Consider the following 19970-nt stretch of genomic DNA (forward strand, 5'->3'; position numbering starts at 1 on the left):
ATTGGTTTTGAAGAAAATTTTGAGGAGAATTTACGTAAGTGATGGTTAGGGAGGCAGGGAGGAGTGTGGTGAATATTCTCTCTGGCTGAAGTATGGATAATTTCTTAATATTTCTCGTAACACCACTTGTTTGTTTCAACATAATTAAGGATGTGGAGGCATTGGCGTGGGTGGAGGAAAGAGTCACAAGAATGTTCCAGGGATTGAGGAATGTTTCTACCTCTCTTCAGCTCTGAAGAAGAGTCCTTGGACTCGAAACATTATCCCTGTTTTTCTCTCTCCATCGATGCTGCCAGACCTGAGTGTTTGTTTCCAGCAGTTTCTGTTTTTATTTCAGTTATGTTGGAAGCATTGTAAAAGCTAAGGCTCTTTTCCTTGGAAAAGAGAAGGTTGGGAGGAGATGGGGGTGCTGAAGATCATGAGGGGTCCAGATAGAGAAACTGTCCTCTTTGGATGAAGGTGAATAACAAAAGAACCAAAGACGCTGTTAAAAAAACCTTTTTTAATGCAGCATGTGGTTAGGATCTGGAATGTACTGTTGGAGAGTGTGGTGGAGACAGATTCAGTCATAGCTTTCAAAAGGGAATTGGATAAGCAGAAGAGAGAACTTGCAAGGCTAAGAATAGGGAAGGGAACTGGGACTAGGTGAGTTGCTCTTGCAGAGACTCTGTACAGACAAGCTGGTCTGAATAGTCATTTCCTGTGCTATAATCATTCTATGATCTGGTGCAACATACATCATGTAGTTTCCTGTTATTTCCATTTCCTCTCAAAATGAGAATTCGTAACCAGTCATTTTTTCCCCCCCAAAGGTCGGTGGAAAATTTCTTGGGCTTTTTGAGGCTCTTTTCTGTTGAAAGAAGGGGAGGGAACTTTGACGTTCAATTTTGAAATACCTGGGGCAGAATTTTGCCCTTGCCAGACGGGCTCGGCAGGGGCGGTCAGGAAGCTGATCGCCGCCTGTGAGCGGGGCCGGACCGTGATTTCAGGCTGGCGGGTCAAATAAGGCCTGCCCAGCGTGAAACGTGTGCTGCAGCGCTCAGTGCTGCCTGTGCGGGGGGGCAGTGGTGGTGGGGGTGGGGATGGGGGGGCGGTGAGCGGGGAGCATTGCGCATGGGTGCACGATGGAAAAGCTCCCTGAGGCACAGAGCTGCCTCGGGGAGATGAAGAGTTCTGAAAAACAACAATAAAGAATTTTCACATGTTAAAAAACATGTCCTCCCTCATATGACTGTTTCACATGAGCAGGGACATGTTATGAATGAGATGTAAAATTTTAAATTTTTTTTATTTGCAGTTGGAAATCTCATCCCGCCCACGGATGAGGTTTCCTAAAAAGTGCAAAGGCCGCTTGTCTTTTTTCGCTTGCCTGCCAACCATTAGATTGGATGGGCAGCTAAAAATGTAATTTAATTAATACTTTAATGGCCTTAATAGGCCTTCTAATCGTTGGCGGGCGCGCTACCGATTCCCACGCACGCCCCCACCGACTGAACCATCGTGCGACTGCATGTCGATGTCGGGGTGCTCGCCCGACATCACGTGTCATTTCATGCTCGAGCGGGTCAGGCGTGCACCTGCCCACCGAGGTGAAAATTCCACCCGTAGGCTATTCAGCACAGAAACAGGCTGTTCAGTCCAACCCAGTTCAGGCTGGTGTGCATGCTCCACTCGAGTCTCCTCCTATCCTCCCAGCTCCCTTTCAAAAAAAACTTTTGTTTTTTGTTTTCCTTGTGGTCCTTCCAGCCACATATTATACCTGACAGCAATTTTCGAATAACTAGCAGAATCCTTAGAGCTGATTGTTTTTGAGCTATCTGGCAGGTATGAGAGAGCACCCCATATTGACTAACCACTTCTTTTTCCTACGTCTTTGAAACTCCGGGTGACCTAGGCTGGGATTTTCTAGTCCCGCCCATGGTGGGAATCGTTGTGGGCGGCACAGAAACTTTGATGGAGCAGCCAAAAATCCATTGACTTCTTTCGGGAATTACCTGGCCCTCGTGTCTGGTGGGACTGGGTGGGGGAGTGTTGCTGTACTGGGGAGGTTGAGATTGAGTTCTGTGGAAGATTTATAGTTGTAGAGCTCTGTCCTACCATCTGGTGGCAGTGCTGTGCCATTAGGCCTCCAAAAAGTCTTTGGGCAGATGTTTCACTAAGCAGTTGGGCATGTGCCCACTGTCCGAAATATCGCGCGAGAGCGCGATGATGTCGAGAAGCTCGCCCAACGTCATTGCGCGTTTATGCTCAGTTCAAAGTAGCAGCTCACCACCACTTTCTCGAGGACAATTTGGGATGGGCAATAAATGCTAGCAACACCTCTATGATAAGAAGTATCATTTTTTGTTTTTAAATCGCAGTGAAACTAAGGAATTAGCTTTAGTGCACCCTTCAAAGCTTCTGTGGGTATACCTTTCTATAGCATTCCGGAAATAAAGGCCAGGATTTTTCCCTCCTCCGGCGGGCTCGGTGGGGGTGGATGGGAGCGGTTGGGAAGCTGACCGCCGCCTGCGATTGGGGTTGGACCGCGATTTCACGTTCGGACGGTGGGTGCGCTTGGGAGTCGGTAGTGCGCCCACTGACAATCAAAATGCCTATTAAGGGTATTACAAATGTAATTGTCTTAAATTTTTTGCTGCCCGTCCAACCTAACAGCTGGCAGGCAGGCGAAAAGTATTTGCGAAACCTCATCCACGGGCGGGATGGGGTTTCGATCCGTCATTGGAAATTAGGATGACATTTTTTTTTTCTAAGTGTCCCAGTTCATGTTACAGATTCACATGAGGGGACATGTTTTTAAAAAAAATATTTTTCAAATCTTTATTTTTAATTTTCAAAACTCTTCATTTCCCTGAGGTAGCTCTGTGCCCCAGGAAGCTTTTCCAGCGTCCCTGCGCAAACTTGCACACTCAACCTCCTCCACCCCCTCCCCTCCAGCACAGGCAGCGCTCAGTGCTGAAGCACGCGTTTCACGCTGGGCTAGTCTTACTTGGGCCACCAACGTGAAATCGCTGTCCAACCCCAATCGCGGGCGGCGGTCAGCTTCCCGACCGCTCCTGTCTGAGCCCGCCCGAGGAGGGAAAAATCCTGACCTTTATTTCCGGAATGCTCTGGCAAGGTATACCCACAGAAGCTTTGAAGGGTGCACTTAAGATAATTCTTTAGTTTCACTGTGATTTAAAAACAAAAAATGATATTTCTTGTCATAGAGGTGTTGCGAGCATTTGTTGCCCATCCCTAATTGTCCTTGAGAAAGTGGTGGTGAGCTGCTACTTTGAACTGTGTAGTCCATGTGATGTTGGTACTCCCATAGCACTGTGGGGTAGTGTGTTCCAGGATTTTGACCCAGTGATTTGGATAATTGACAGTTGTCCATGTTAAGGTGACGTGTCCCAAGTTGTGATGTCTTTGATGTGATTGTGTGACTTGTAGGAGATTTTGGAGGGGATATACCTGCTGTCTTTGAGGTGGTGGAGGCCATGGACGTATCACTAGTGGAGGGAATGGATGTTTTGTGGTGGATGGGCTGCTGATCACAAACGTGGCAATTGCCAGATGGAGATAAGTCCATGGTATATTTAGCTTGCCTTCTACTGTCCTGGTACTCGTATGATACAATAAGTGATTGCTATGATTAGTCAATAAATCTTGTACAGCAAACTCAGTTATGAGGTGAGGAAATTCCTCAGTGGTGGAGAACTTTGGGAGCCACAGGCCCCAAGTCGGCTATTTTTCCTCTGCAAGCTAATTACTTGTACCTTTTTGAGGTGTTATGAGCATTTGCGGCACTGATCACAGCAATTGAGTATTGTTCACCCTGGAGACTTCATGCCAAAGACTTGAACACAAAAATCTAGGCTGACACTCCAGTACAGTACTGAGGTAGTGCTGCATGGTTTGTGGTGCTGACTTTCAGGCGAGATGCTAAACCAAGGCCCTGTTTGCTCTCTCCAGCAGATTTAAAACATCTGATAGCAATACTCAAAGAAGAGCAGGGGAATTATCCCCTGTGACCTGGCCAATATTTATCCCTCAAATCAACATCATAGAAACAGATCATCTGTTCATGATCATATTGCTGTTTGGGGGAAATCGCTGCGTGTAAATTGGCTGCTGCATTTTCTTCAAAAGTGCGTGTTAAAAACCTTCGGAGCATCCTGTTTTCTGCAAGGTGTATCCAATCTTTTCACACTTTGTACATGCACTTAACAAGGGGATGTGCTATTCCTAATATTAAACATGGAGCAAATTTTCCTGAGTCTGAAGCAATTGGCTAATCTGGTACAATGAATATCAGAAGATTGTGCCAGTTTCCTTACAGATGTGCACTGCAGTGGGTTCCCTTGCGAGGTTTTCCCGGTGTTCACTGCATCCTACCATCCAATAGCCCTGGGTGCTGAAACTGCAAACATTTCTGCAATACTAAGATAAAAGCAAAATACTGCAGATGCTGGAAATCTGAAATAAAAACAGAAAATTCTAGGAAAACTCAGCAGGTCTGACAGCATGTTTCTCTCTCCAGCATCTTCTGTTTATCTTAAATGTTTCTGCAACCTTGCGTTAACAAATGTTAAAAGGCTGGTCTCCTTCAGTGTCATTCATAAAAAGCGTAGGACCCACTATTAATGAGAAGCTTTTCATAATCTCGATCTCTGATCAACAGATAGTGATCGTTGCCTGGAGGTGTTTCCCTCTTAAGAGCTACTGTAATGTTCTTACTGCAAATAGAATTTCCATTTGTTGACCTGACACTATCAAATAGGGATGTTTATGGTATTTTGAATAAGGTGCCTTGAGTTTGGCTTGTTTTCTGACGAGATTTGTAATCCTAATGAGTTTTGATAGGCTTATGAATGTTAGGAGTGTTTTTTCTTTTGTAGGTTGAAGTAAACTGGAAATGCGTCAGACCATTACTGAGGTACAAAAGATGCATGCAGAAATAATACCTTGTAAATTATAGAGTATTTCATTTCAGCAATCTGTAAGTCCCAGTTAAAAGCTGATGTTTCACCTGAGTTAAAGAAAAGAAAGACTTGCATTTATTTAGAACCTTCCATGACCACAGGACCTCCCAAATTTACAGCTAAATAAATACTTTTGAAGTGCAGTCACCCATTGTAATATTTGCACACAGCAAGCTCCCAATGTGATGGTGACCAGATAGTCTGTTTTTGACCAAGTGATAAATATTGGTCAGGGAAATAACTCCCCTGCTATTCTTTAAAATAGTGCCAGGAGATCTTTTGTGCCCATTTGAGAGGGCAGATGTCTTATCCAAAAATGGTGCTGCTTCAGTAATGCACTGGATGCATTAACCAACATTGTGCTCGAGCTGTGAAATGGAATTTGGACCCATGACCTTTTGATGTAGCAGTGAGAGTGGTATCTGGTGGTTGCCAAAGCCAACACCTATAAGAGCTAAAAGTTCATGGTCAACGTAACTGCCTAACATAACTAATAGCACTAAAAAGAGATTCATTAATTTCATGATTCATTGAGGCATGGCTGTCAGCTTACAATGTACTTATCAGGATCTTTATTTGTTTTTCTGTTCTTGAGCTTGTTTTTGTTCAATGGGTTGCACGACTTTATGCTCTTTATTCACTAATGCTAATTTTGAGGCTTTACCTGTCCATCTTTACTTAGAACAGATTTGGCTGTCAGCCATGGCTCGGTAGGTAATACTTTTGGCTATTGGGCTCTGGGTTCGATTCCCACTCCACGACTTAAACACACAAGTCAAAGGTTGACACTCCAGTATAGTGCTGAGGTAGTGCTGCATTATAGGAGGTGCTGTCTTTCAGATCAGACATTAAACTGAGGCCCCTGTTTGCCTGCTCTGGTGAGTATAAAAGATCCCATGGCACTAGTTGATAGAAGAACAGGGGAATTAGCTTTGATATCCTGGCCAAAAATTTATCACTCAATCAACATCACTTAAAAACTGGTTATCTGTTCATATTACTGATTGTGGGAATTCACTGAGCACATATTTGCTGATGCATTTCCGAACTACTACAGTATCATTCAAAAGTATCTTTGGCTATCAAGCTTTTTGAGACATCCCATGTTCATTAAAAGTGCTATATAAATGCAAGTCTTTTCTTTTTAAAAATTCCCGTTAGACTCATTGAAGAAAAATTGAGGATTTCTCAGCAGTATCTTGACCAACATTCCTCAAGGTTGACACTGTCAGTGAGATGTTATACTTAGCAGGAAAAAGGATGAGGGGTGACCTAATGGAGGTGATGAAAGGATTTGGTAGGGGAGGCATAGAGAAGATGTTTCCATTTGTGAGGGAGACCAAAACTAGGGGCTGTCAATATATAAGGTTGATTGTTGGCATCCTTCCATCTACAAAAGATGATGGACATGCAGCAAACCAATCCATTTCGGATGGGATGTTTTCACATGGTGCATCTTTGCTGGTGGCTGAAGAGGCCAATCCTTATGAGGCAGGTTCTGCAACATGTGCCACATGTAAAACTACCAAGTGTCATGGTGGGTGGTTGTTTTCAGCTTTGTTGCCTATTGTGAAGCCATTGGTGGCCATAGTGCATGTAAGCCCACTGGAGGTGTCACCATTTTCCTCTGTCAGCTAGTGGCTTCCATATGTGATAATCGTTGTTTGGGACCTTCATGTCACAATTGCAAGTATCCTTGAAGTGGTGCTTTGGATGTCCTACTGGTGGTCTGGGTCTAGCTACCTCACCAAACCATGTCCTTGGGTATGCGACCATCTTGCATCCTGTGGATGTGCTCGAGCCAACAAAGTAGTGCTAACAAACTTGCAAGTTGAGAGGGCTGACGCATTCCTGATTCTTGTCCTGTCAGGATATACCAATAATGCCCTGCAGCCAGCAATGATGGAAATTGTTGAACTACTTTTTGGTAGCTGTAAGTCATTCATGTTTCACAGCTGCACAACAAGGTGCTGAGAACACAGGTATTATAAACAATCAGCTTGGTCCTAAGGGTCCGCTTGATGTTAATCTGTCAATATATGATGGTCACCAATAAATGCAATAGGGAATTCTTTACCTAGAGAGTGGTAAGAAGATGGATCTTGCTATGACAAGTTGAGGTGAATGGCACAGTTGCTTTTAAGGGGAAGCTACATGTGTACGTGACGTGGGGGAAGGAATAGAAGAATATGCTGATGGGTTTAGTTGAAGTAGCATGGGAGATTTGTATGGATCATTAAACATTGAATAGACCGGTTGCCAAAAGGCCAGGTTCTGGACTGTTAATTCTATGGAACCAACACCAACAAAAAACAGATTCTGGTCATTTTATCTCATTTGCTTTTCGTTTGACCTTGCAGCGTGCAGACTGGCTGCTGCAGATCCCTAAATAACAGTGACGACATATCAAGATGATGCATTGATGGGGTGAAGCATTTTGCGATGTCCTGTCGATATGAAAAATGTGATGGAAATGCAGGTTTTCCTCCTCTTGAGGAGAGGGAGGTCACCTGAATCTATATGTGGGAGAAAATGAATTCATGCGCCCTGCTCATCACCACCCACATACAATATGTTGAAAGGGTGGAATTTGGATCAGTGTTTAAATAGAAGCACAGCTTTGTGTAGAACTGGCAACTTGCCTGACTTTGTTATCTTGGGAACCGTATATGTCACCTCAGTCGAACCCTGATTTAAAGGCAGCTTTGCCAGGTATGTTGATGGCATGTTTCGTCTACGCCAATATAACTGAAGCAGACATGTAAAAGACATCTGGAGGCTTAAAGCTGGGCATAACCTTGGACAGAATTTGCCAAAATTAGGTATAGTTGCCTTTTGTTTTCTTTGTACCTTTGCCTTTGGTAAATTCCGCCCCCCCCACCAACTTTCTAGCTGAAGCCACAGAACTCTTCCGATTGGTGTGGATGCTCCTTTCAATTTTGAGGCACTCGGGCACTTTTATTGTTGGTGATCTTGGCATACTGAGGCTTTTCTGCTATCTGTAAGCAGGAATTAAGCGAACAAATACTGCTCCACCTTGGCGTGGCAGTCTGAATGATGTCATTGTTTTTTTTAATAATAATTGCACATGGCTGTACTGGGTCTTGCAACATTGTGAAGTGGATACTGATTCTTGGAGGCAGTGGTCTTGGTGACTTTTGACATCGTCATGGGCTTCATTAGAAGTTCTGAGTCTCGAGAGAGAAAAAGAGAACTGGCAAGTGGTCAGTCTTTTTTTGATTCTTTTGTATGACAATGTTTAAGTTCATTATTTCGATGGCATCCCTGCATAAACTGAGACAAATATCTCTCCATGTCAAACCTAGTCTCTCATTTTACTTTTCTAAAAAATGGCCTCCAGTAAACATGAGCCAATCGCTAGATAAACTTCAGACAAACTGAGCATCTGAAACCCTGGTAATTGTTGTTTGGCAGCATCTTTTTGGGAGGCCTCTTCAATTAGATATCAGCAGGTTTATTCATCAGCCCATAAATAAGTGAGAATGTGATGGCTTCTTTCCCTTACAGGTGATGTCAGCATTAGTTTAAAATTAGTTCTATTCTGCAAGTGGCTCCTGATGTTCACTCATGTCATGGAACATATGTGGCACAATAATCTGCTAAATTGCATTTCACGTCCAAGAAGGCAAAGGAAAATCTTGACATTTCAAATGCTGCTGTTGTTTTGTTGTTTTTTTTTGAGTTGGTCATGCCCCTGTGGTAGCATTCTCACTTCCTGAGTCAGAATTTTGTGGGTTTAAGTCGCACTTCAGATATTTGCGCACATAATACAGGCTGATGTTTCAAATGCAGTACTGAGGGAATGCTGCACTGATAGGGTATGCTGAATGAGAGGCTAAATCAAAGCTGTATTTCTCCTCTAGGGTGAATGTAAAAGATCCCGTGGTCCTATTTTGAGGAGCAGTGAAGTTCTTCCTGGTGTCCTGGCTAAATATTAAGCTCTCAGACATCAGAAAAACAGATTACTTGATCATTATCATATTCCTGTTGATGGGACCTTGAGTGCAAATTGCTGCTAAGTTTCCTACATTACAACGGTGACTCCACTTAAATACTTTAAAGAGCTTTGAGGTTGTGAAAAGCATGCTATAACTGCAAGCCTTTTTTCTTTATATCCAAACATTTTGTTTCCAAGTTAACGTTTACAATTGAAAATTCAAATGGATTAACCCCACAAGAAAGGTTTATGTTTTGCAAAACTATCTTTGCTCTTTATCCAAGGCATTGCCGGTATCTTTGTGGTTACAGATAAGAAGCTCCAAAGATCATGGCATTCATGTTGGAGAGCTGTTCAGCAGCTAAGTTGGTATTATATGGTTTCATTTAAAGAGTATTTAAAGGAAGAGCAAAGTACTGCAGATGCTGGTATGCTGAAATAAAAATAGAAAATATTTGGTTCTGACAAAAGGTCATCGATCTGAAATGTTTGTGTTTCCCTCAGCAGATGCTGCCAGAACTACTGAGTATTTCAGTGTTTTTTTTTTGTTTTTATCTCCACATTTAAAGGGAGTTAACTGGGTAAGGTTTCTTAGTCTATAGGACATTAGGCAGCCATGTCTTTAACTATCTATGTTGAACGATGGAAAGTGGGTGTGCAAGAGGCTGGAACTGGAGCAGTGCAGAGATCTCAGGTTTGTAGTGCTAGAGGAGGTTACAGAATTGGAAGAAGCAAGGCCATGGAGGCACTTGAAAACCAGGATGAGAATCTTGGAAATAAAGATGCTGCTGGACTGGGAGCTAATTTAGGTCAAGGAATGCAGGGGCGATGGGTGAATGGGACTTTTTGCAAGTTGGAATATGGGCTTTAGAGCAAATGGAGGGTGGAAGTTGGGAGGATGGCTAGAAGAGCATTGTAATAGTTAAATCTAGAGGTAACTAAGCATGGGTGGTGAGGGCTGAGCCAGAAACAGAGATGGACAATGTTATGGAGGTGGAATTGGGTAGTGATGGAGCGGACGTGGAGTTAGAAGCTCTGCTCTGCTCTGCTTCAAATAGGCTGCCAAGGTTACAAACAGTCTGCTTTGAGCATTAGGTAATGATCTAGGAAAGGAATGGAGCTGGTGCCTGGGACCAAAGACCTTGGTTGGGATTTTCCAGCCCTGTCACGTGGACGAGGCGGCACCCCAGCCAGAAGTCCATTGGCTTGCGGCGGGACTGGAAGATCGCGGCAGCAGGCGGGTGTGGAAAATCCCGACGCATGGCTGTGGTCTTCCCGGTATTTAATTGGAGCAAATTCTGCTCATGCCTTTGCACACCATACAACTTAGGCCACAAGAGTATTCAAATACACAACATAGTTTAGTGGATTGTAGAGCCACATTAAACATCGGGTTACAATATAAAGTCAAGGGATAACATCAGAGTCCCAGGCTGTATGTATTGGGCATTATTATGCTATGCCCTCATTATTATGCTATGCCCTCAATTTATGGTTCTTTATAGATCAGTGCCTACATCTAACTAAACATTTGAGTATCCTTAAATACATTAATGGCAAAGTTATTATACCAGCAGTACCCAATTTGTATCATCCTAATTTTAATACTCCATAAACGTATATCTATAGCTCAGTGGTTAATAGATTTTAACAATGCCAGTAAACAGTTTTTTTTTGATGTAGTGGAATTTTGAGCCTCAGTTTCTGGTTGGCTGAAGAGATCTGACCTGCCTTCTGCTGGGTGGTGGTCTCTACTATGGTTGAAATGTGTGCACTGGGAGATAGGGCTGCCATGTCCTTTTGAGATGTTGTTCCCCATTTCGGCAGTAGCCAGACCTTCAGTAAGGTCCCCAATGTTTGCTTGTTCAGGTGTTCCCCAAACACCCACAAAACAACTTTTGGAAGATTGTCATTGATTGGACTAGTGTTGCAGTTTTTCACTGCTATTTCTTATCTTACCAATGATTAACTCACCCAATTTGAACTTCACTTGACTTTACTCTTTGTTCCTTTATAACTTTTACACCTTTCTGACTTTTATACCTGCACTTTCCTCCTTGGATCTGATATCAAACATGATTTGCATCCTTCCGTGTGCACCACCTATTAGCTCATTTCAAGGGTTTCCGTTTCTTGCTTAGTCCCTGCCATTTTCAAAAGGTCAAACTTTTTATCTCAAACCCATTCCTTTTTGAGGCTGTAAATTTCAAAATTCATGTCGCTCTTTTCCCTTTCCCCCTTTTATAGGATTGTACAATTAACACTCTTAAGCATCCGTACTACCTAACATTATTTCCCTCATTGTCTTCTTTCCTTTTCTTCTCAATCATGATGGTGTTACAATATTTGAGTGCCACCTGTGGTCTGTGGGTAGTGCTGTTTCCTCTGATTGAGAAGGTTATGGGTTCAAGTCCTTCTCCAAAAACTGGAGCCCATGACCTAGGCAAATCATTGCCCTACTCCTGCTTCTACTTATGTTCTAATCCAACCCAGTGCAGTCCTGGAGGAGTGCTGCACTGTTGGAAGTACCATCTTTCAGGTGAGATGTTACACCGTGGACCCAACTTCCCTCGGGTGGATGTGAAAGATCCCATGGCACTCCTTGAAGAGCAGGGGTGTTCTTCTTGGTGTCCTGGCCATTATTTATTCCTCAACCAACATTGTTTGCTATAAGCAGGCTGATGTGCTTCCTATATTACAATTGCTTAGTAATTAGTTCACTTCTTCAAAAGTACTTCATTGGATGTGAAGAGCTTTGGGACATCCTCAGCCTGTGAAAGGTGTTACAAGAAGTGCAGCTCTTTCTTTCTTTCTTTTTACGTCCCTTCTCTGAAGTTTCTTTGTTATTTTTTTTATTTTAAAATCACATTGTGGCAGAGATTTTGTGATTAATATTCTGGCAATATGAGTGGTGACTTTTTATAGAAGAAATATTGCATAAGCAGTTAGCATAATACCAGCTCCTGAACCATCACTTGCAGATTTGTACAACTACTTGTACTTCCCAAGTATGTGGTTATATCACGCAAATAACAGCCTCCTGATGAGTAGAGGGAGCTTTTGCTATTTGCATTGCTACTGCTAATTAAGGATTTTTAGCATTTTCAATGCTGCATCATTCAGAACATTTGTAAAAAGTTAACTTTCAGTGGCTTTATTTTAATGTTACCTCTGTGCAAACACTTGAACGGGTAACTCTTTCTGATACCTTCCTACTTGCATAGCAATGTTAATCTAGTAGAACATCTCTAGGCAGTGTAATTGGACAAAAATTGACACCAAGCAAACAAGGGAGACATTAGGATGGGTGTTTTAGAGGAGTAAGGGTGATTTAGGGAGGTGTTAGCCTTAATTATGCTTTTAAGCCTCTGAAGTGGGATTTAAAGACACAACCTTCTGACTTGGAGACAGAGTGCTACCACTGAATCATGGCTGGTAGCTGTAGGGTGAGCGTAAGGATGGTCTGCAAATTCATTGGTCCTCCCTTTTCTCTCCATCTTCCCTTTTGCCCCCACACAGTATACTGCTGTTTCTAAGCCCTATTATTTCTGACATACTCGATCCCACCAAGTTGGCACTATGCAGATGTTCAGAGACCATGACAAACTGAAGCTAAAGGCCGTTGAGTTTGTTGTAGGGAGTAAACAATCATTCAATACCAAAACAAATAAAATTGTTACGGAGAACATGGTCTGTGGTCGGAAGGATGGTGAATCCCTTGCTGCTTGTGGGTACCTCCTGCTGATCAATCTAGGACTCTCACTCATGCATGTCTATTGGCCAGTGAACAGTTTTCCTGCTTTTTTTTTTTGGAGGGGTAAGTTGGCAAATGTTGGTCTTTAATTGACTTCATACAGGCAGTGAGGGCGAAATGCAGCCTATAATAAAGAATGGAGAAGTTGTCAATGAGTTGCGACAGTGCAGCAGAAGGAGGCATGGCTGTACTTTTCCATCCGATGAGATGCCATCAGCAGTGTCCTTGGAATGTGGTAAACTACTTTATTTTATAACTTGCATCCTATCATTCACAGAAAAATAAAAGATATTGGTGCCAAGAAGACATTGCAGAGCATATAAAAACATTGACTATCCAATTTTTTTGTGTTCCATAAAATTTTGTAAACAAACTATTTTATTCAGTAATATTTAACAAAACCCTTCTCGGATGATGCAGAGTTCAAAGTTTTATAATCATAAATCTTAATTTCATAACTACATGGATGGATTTCTTTGAAGTAGTTAACTCCTTGAAAGTGGGAGTGCGAGCAACTCTCAAGATAAGACATCAGTTCAGGCAGTATCCATGCTGGCATGTTAGGCAAGATCCATGGGTGTATAACAAAACTGACAAGATAAAGCTGGTGAATGTTAGAATGTGAAAGGATCCTTCCAAAGCTCAACTTGTGCAGCATGAGGATAATTCTGCATGTGCCCTTCAAAAGGACACAGTAGCTATAAGGGGCAAAGGTGGCATCCTTGGTGTCCCATTTGAAGACATCTGGGTCATGGATTAGCCCAAGTACTTCGGACCACTGAAAACGTCTTGTGTAAACAGAGAACCAACTTGCATTTGTATAATGCATTTCACAACTTCAGGTCACCTCAATAGTGTTTTCTAGCCAAGGAAGTGTCAAGTTTAAAAACAAAAATACCTGGAAAAACTCAGCAGGTCTGAGTTTTTCTAGGTTTTTTTTTGTTCTAGATTTCCAGCATCCGCAGTATTTTCCTTTTATCTAAGTGTCAAGTGTAGTTGCTGGGAAGATGTATGTAGACCAAATTACATTAGCAGCAAAGTTATATGACACTTTTGGATCACAATATACAAGTTTTTTTGTTTTCTTGAATAGTTGTAAATTGTGGACGTTTATGAAATTACAATTCAGAATACTTAGTCTGTTAATGTGGGAGCTTATTCCTGATGGGGTATAATCATCAATGCAGAATAGTTTGGTGTTTGTGTTTCTACAGCAATACCTATACTTCAGAAGTACTTAATTGACTGTAAAGTGCCTTGGGATGTCGCATGGTTGTATGAAGCATATTGGGTTCATTTAAGATTGTGAAAGGTGCTATATAAATGCAAGTCCTTAGAACTTTACAGGTTTGTCATAATTTGATTAACTCAATCATCAATTGACTTTTATGCTCCAAGAAAGCTGAGAAAAGAATGCTTGACTCATTTTGGTATTAATACTTTGTAGAACTGTTGCTCGGGCGGTAGAGTTGGTATATACTGCCCATAGTCTCTGTTGTATAATCTAATTTTCACCAACATCTATTGCCCCCTTTCTGTGTTGTGTAGTCAATCGACTATTTCCAGTGAAAAGGCTTATACTACCCGCAGGATTGTAGCTCTGGAAAATTGAGTGCTATCCTGGATGTTGGCAGTAATGTATTGCATTGTACTGCTCTTCATGGAAGTTTGGTACTGGTTTGCAAATAAAACTACTCAAAAATAGAATTTGAGTATTAGAACGAGAAAAGTCCCAACTTGCAGTAATAAGGATTCCCACTGGAAACATTCGATCACAGAAATATTTTCATTCCTTTCTTGAGATGCTTGTTCGATGGTAGTTGAGAGGAAACTTGTCCAGCAACTTGGTGTCTGTTCCCAGATGAGCACAGAAGTACCGTAGTGACTTCTTGGGCTTAAGAGTCATGTGAGGCTGGAAATATCATACTTCCTCCTTTTAGAACAGTTTGCACAGAGAAAAGTAGTAAGATCCTTGTTCTGAAAGCTGGTCGCACTAGCTAGACATGGGTTACTGTTGGTTTAATTATTCAAATGTCTTGGGGTTCACAAATTACAAATCTGACTTAAAAACTTGCTGTCGGCGTGCATCTTGTGTTCTGAATTCTTCACAGTTTCAAGGAGCTTGTGTGGAGGAGGGGAATTTTAGAATATAACCAGATACCCGCAATGATCATCATGATTGGGTGGAATTGCTTTTCTTGCTCTTGGATTCAACTATGAGGCTCTGATCACTTGGACAGTTGATTAATTTTAGTATCAGTGTAGAAATATAAACAATATTAATACCTTCAAACAAAAATTAAAGATAGTTTTGAATTCTAATTATTTGTTGCACAGTTGTGAATCTACTTGTATCATTGTCACAGATTTAAGGACTCCTGCATTGTACTGTATGGCCACAATGCTGTAGTTCTGTTCAAGTTCCAATCATGTGTTCTAAGTGGAAATGTAATATTATTTATCATGCCATCCAAACCTGGTTGCCTATCAAAAAATATAGCCAGGCTTGCAGCTCCTGAAGGTGCCAATACCCCATTGTTTGCTTTTATTTATTACATCCTACTACCACAAAGTATTTATGTATCTTGCATGGCATTTTCTACTTCTATTACCATGATCTAGGGATCTTTAAATGAAGGAATGACTGATGTCTTGCTGGATAAATGGGGTGATTGAAATGATTTAATCATATAACACTAACTAACGTTTTAATCTGGTAATGTGCACAAAATCCATTTAATCCCAGTTATTGATTTGTTCTTGTTTGTTTTTGTTTTCTTTAGTTTTCCACCTGTCTGAAAAAGTCACCACTGTGATACCAGAAAGTGCCCTGTTGATTGTGCTGGGCCTCATCCTGGGAGGAATTGTCTGGGCTGCTGACCACACTGCCTCCTTCACCTTAACGCCGACTGTCTTCTTCTTCTACCTCCTGCCACCCATTGTATTGGACGCCGGGTATTTCATGCCCAACCGGCACTTCTTCGGGAACCTCGGATCGATTCTAATGTACGCTGTCATTGGAACTATTTGGAATGCTGCAACCACTGGTCTCTCCCTCTATGGTGTCTTTCAGACGGGTATTATGGGTAAGCTTTGCCTTATCTAACTCAAGTGTGGCCAGGGTAAAATACAAGTAGTGGTTGTTGCTCTTTTTAATGGTAAATCTAAATTTCTATCTTGTTGGTGTCTTTCCCCAGGCACTTTTATACCAACACAGATCTGTCATGGTTTACTGCAGTACTTCAAAACGCGTCCCAGCTGCTTTTCCTGGCCTCTTAACCTTTAGGTTAGCACTCTGCAGTGAGGAATCTTTTCAGAGCCTGCAGGTTTCTGGAAGCCTTCCCTTAGCCTGGGAATGGGACCTTGAACTGCCTACTGGAGGCAGCTCCTCTGAGGAGGAAGGGAGGGCTAGAAGGGGAAGGCGGCCAGGAGTGCACATTCAGCCTCCAGGGGAGCCACCTTTGGGAGAACAGGCGCAGGCACAAGGGGCGCAGGGCCAAGAGGTAGCCCAAGGGGCCTCAGAAGACGCCACTATCCTACTGCAGGGTAAACAGGCGGCGAAGCAGCTACCTCAATATGACTGAGGTGCAGTGCCAAAGGAGGCTCCATCTCTCAAGGGAGACAGACAACTATATCTGTCAGATGATAGGGCCTGAGGTCTCCGCCAACTGTGTGGGTGGACACCCCATGCCAGTGGCTCTAAAGGTCACAGCTGCCCTCGACTTCTATGCCTCTGGCTCCTTCCAGGGGTCGGTGGGTGATCTTTGCGGTGTCTCCCAATCAACTGTCCACACTTGTGTCAAGCATGTTACAGACGCTCTGTTCAGGCATGCGTTGACCTTCATCCACTACCGTTGGGACCAAGCAAGCCAGACACAGCGAGCCAGAGGCTTCGCGGCCATTGCTGGCTTCCCCCGTGTCCAGGGTGCTATAGACTGCACACATGTGGCCATCAAGGCGTCACCAGGTGAGTCCGGTGCCTTCGTCAACAGGAAGAGCTTCCACTCCATGAACATGCAGATAGTGTGTGATCACAGGATACTGATTTTCCAAGTCTGTGCAAGGTACCCAGGCAGCTCCCACGACGCCTAAATCCTCAGACACTCCCAGGTGCCGAGGCTCTTCAGTGCTCCAGCCCGGCTTGACGGACGGCTGCTGGTGACGAGGGCTTTCCCCTCAGAAGGCAGCTCATGACGCCTCTCCGCCATCCAAGAACAGAAGCTGAGCAGTGGTACAATAGGAACCACGCCTCCACAAGGGCTGTGGCGGAGAGAACCATCGGTCTTCTCAAGATGCACTTCCGATGCCTGAACTGCTCAGGAGGCGCACCCCAGTACGTGTCTCAGTGATAGTAGTTGCATGCTGCGCTCTCCACAATCTTGCGCTGGAAAGGGGGAGACGCAGTGGACGATGAAGACGTAGACGCAGTGGCTGCAGCTGCGCACGATAAGTCCAGCAATGAGTCTGAGGATGAGCACATACAGGGAAATGCTGAGTGGGTAGATGCTGACCCGGGCATACCCCAGGGAGGCAGGGAAACCCGGGAGGCTGTAATCCAACGAATCTTCAGCTAGCACACCACATATGGACCTCCAGGACAAGCCTGGACTGTAGGCTTGATACTTGATACCTAAGTGCAAAATCTGTCAGGTTAGGAACAGTCACTAAGGGCCTTGTAAAGCTGAATGTCCATTAAAGCACTCATTACAGTTTTGAAAACCATACACATGTGGAAGAAAAGAGGCACCCTCAGCCATGGTGACATATCTCAATTTAATATGTCAAGCAAACAAATTTATTCCAAAAAAAAAAGGGAATAGTGTTACAAATCATAAGGACCTCATCTCGAGCCAACACAAAAGCACCAGTGAGAAACCCGTGATGTGCCTTATTTTTCCTTTTCCGGGTGCTACGTCTTGGTGCTGTCCCATCGGTCGGAGTGGCATCTGAGACAGCCTGCTGACTCTGCTGTCCTGTTGGCCTCGATGACCTTGGCGATCGTCCTCTGGCCCATGGAGCCAGTGCTGGCCCCGCCTGGGAGGGAGCTGCCAGTTCCACAGCTGGCATCTCCCCAATCGTCACAGCCTCACCAGATGCTAGTCACTGGGAGAGGGGCGGAGGAGCTGCTGCCCTCCAGAGCGCCCTGAGAGGTATCCACAGAGATGCCAGGCAGTTGCTGCGCCGACATGAGGTCGCTTCGGACCTCCCTGCTCACTGTGGATGGAAGGGCACCGAGCTGGGAAAGTTTATGCCCAAGCCATCTCCTACACTGGCACTGACCAGCTGAGGTCAATGCCAATGTGAGGGCTTGCTGGTCAGAGGGCATCCCCAGGAAGCCCTGACAGGTCTCCACGAGATTCACCACTCTCTCTCTGTGGAGGACGCATGGCACTCAGACATGTGGCTCATTGCTTCGGCGATCGTCCACATTAGACTCCTCTACCATGGAGACCAAGCCAAGAATAGCCTCTTGTATCTCCCCAAGATGCTCCCGCACACCCGGCCGCATTTCCTGCACCTCCTGCATTGCGGCCGACTCCAGAGGCACATCAGGCACCGAATGAGCATGTGCCTGGTCCCTTGCTGGCGCCATCAGCACTCTCTGTCTCACTCTCTGCGGCAGCAGGGGGGAAAGCCGACCTGCTGGGTTAAATGATCAATGCCGACATTGTACCCGCCCTGCCAGAGTGCAACAAGTCATTGAAGCGCTTGCGACTGCGTCACTGGATCCAGGTGCGCCTCACCACGTCGTGGGAGCTCGCCACCTCCGCCACCTCCTCCCCAGGCCGGGGGGCCGCCTCCTATCCTGGGGAACCAGCATCTCCCACCGTGCTGCCACCTCCACGGCGGGCAACAAAGCACTCATCTGAAAAACGAGGGGCACACTGGGCCCCCGCCCTCCCCTCCGGCCTGGCCCGTCCCGCTGGCCCCACCCTCCGGCCTGGCCCGTCCCGCTGGCCCCACCCTCCGGCCTGGCCCGTCCCGCTGGCCCCACCCTCCGGCCTGGCCCGTCCCGCTGGCCCCACCCTCCGGCCTGGCCCGGCCCGGCCCGGCCCGCTGGCCCCACCCTCCGGCCTGGCCTGCTCACCAGAAGCCCTGTGGTGAGCCCTTCCACTTGCTATTGTGAGCAGCCTGGCAAAGTTGCCAGCGCTTCATATAAACAGGTCACCATTGGACCCAGCGGACAGTGCACTCCCACCACCGCCCACCCACTCCCACTATCCTTGGGAGTCTGCATTATGCTGGCACGCCTGCGTAAAATGGCGACATGGACCCGATCATGGGCGGCAATCGTATCCGCTCTGCGCCGCCCCCCCCCCCCCCCCCCCCTCCCACCCATCCCCAGCCCGAAAATTCAGCCCCGTGAGTAGTTGCTGTTGTAATGTAGGAAATGTGATAGCCAATTTGCACACAAAGTCCCAAAAACAACGTGATAATGACCAGATAATATGTTCCAATGATGTTGGTTAAAGAATAAATACTGGTCATGCTAGAGGAAAACTCCCTACTCTTTGTTTTAACAAATATTGCCATAGAATCTTTTATGCCTACACGAGTGGACAGTTGGGGCCTCAGTTTAACATCTCAGCTGAATCATGGCACCTTTGACAGTGCAGCACTCCAGTACTGCACAGGAATGTCAACTGAGATTATGTATTTAAATCTCTGGGATGACATTTGAAACCAAGGACTCCTCACTCAAGATGAGCAACTGCTACTGATGAGCCAAGGCTGACACTGCTTGAATCAAGAGATTATAATTTATCAGCTATAACCTTTGTTAGGCTCTAGCTTGGGCACACGTGAGTGAGCGTGTGTGTAATGTGCATATGAGGCAATATTGTGTTCATGTTAAAGATTGCAGCAACTGTGAATTTTGATTAGTTTGCCTTGAGGTTATTGGCACGTGGACTCTATTTGTGAATGACTAACACCATTCTTGGCTCCAGCTGTCAACTGCTCCCTGGTAGTGTACTCAAATCCTGAGTCAGAGAGTTTTGGCTTGAGTCGCGCCCAGAGATTTGAGGGAATGCTACACTCTTGAGCTGTCATCTTTTGGGTGAAATGTTAAACTGTGGCCCTGTTTTCCTGCTTAGGTGGACAAAAATTCCATGGGACCATCTCCAGAAGAGCAAACAAGTTATCCCTGGTGTCCTGGCCTTATTTATCCCTCATTTGACCACCTGTAATAAAACATATTATCTGGCTATTATCTCATTGTTGTTTGTGGGATCATGGTGTGTGCATGTTTACCACTTTGGAAAAGTGACTAGATTTCAAAAGTACTTCCTTG

General features: G+C 44.6%; 1 protein-coding gene across 2 annotated transcripts in view; it reads left to right on the top strand.

Annotated features, from left to right (window-relative positions):
- Positions 1-19970, top strand: part of LOC144679118 (sodium/hydrogen exchanger 3) — a 116676-nt gene that overhangs the window by 62053 nt on the left and 34653 nt on the right. For both annotated transcript variants that reach the window (XM_078539455.1, XM_078539454.1), the window contains exon 2: positions 15460-15762. In XM_078539455.1, the coding sequence (XP_078395581.1) occupies positions 15460-15762 (303 nt within the window). The remainder of the gene's footprint in view (positions 1-15459; positions 15763-19970) is intronic.

Source organism: Cetorhinus maximus, chromosome 3 (assembly GCF_964194155.1).
Source record: "Cetorhinus maximus chromosome 3, sCetMax3.hap1.1, whole genome shotgun sequence".
NCBI lineage: Eukaryota > Metazoa > Chordata > Chondrichthyes > Lamniformes > Cetorhinidae > Cetorhinus > Cetorhinus maximus.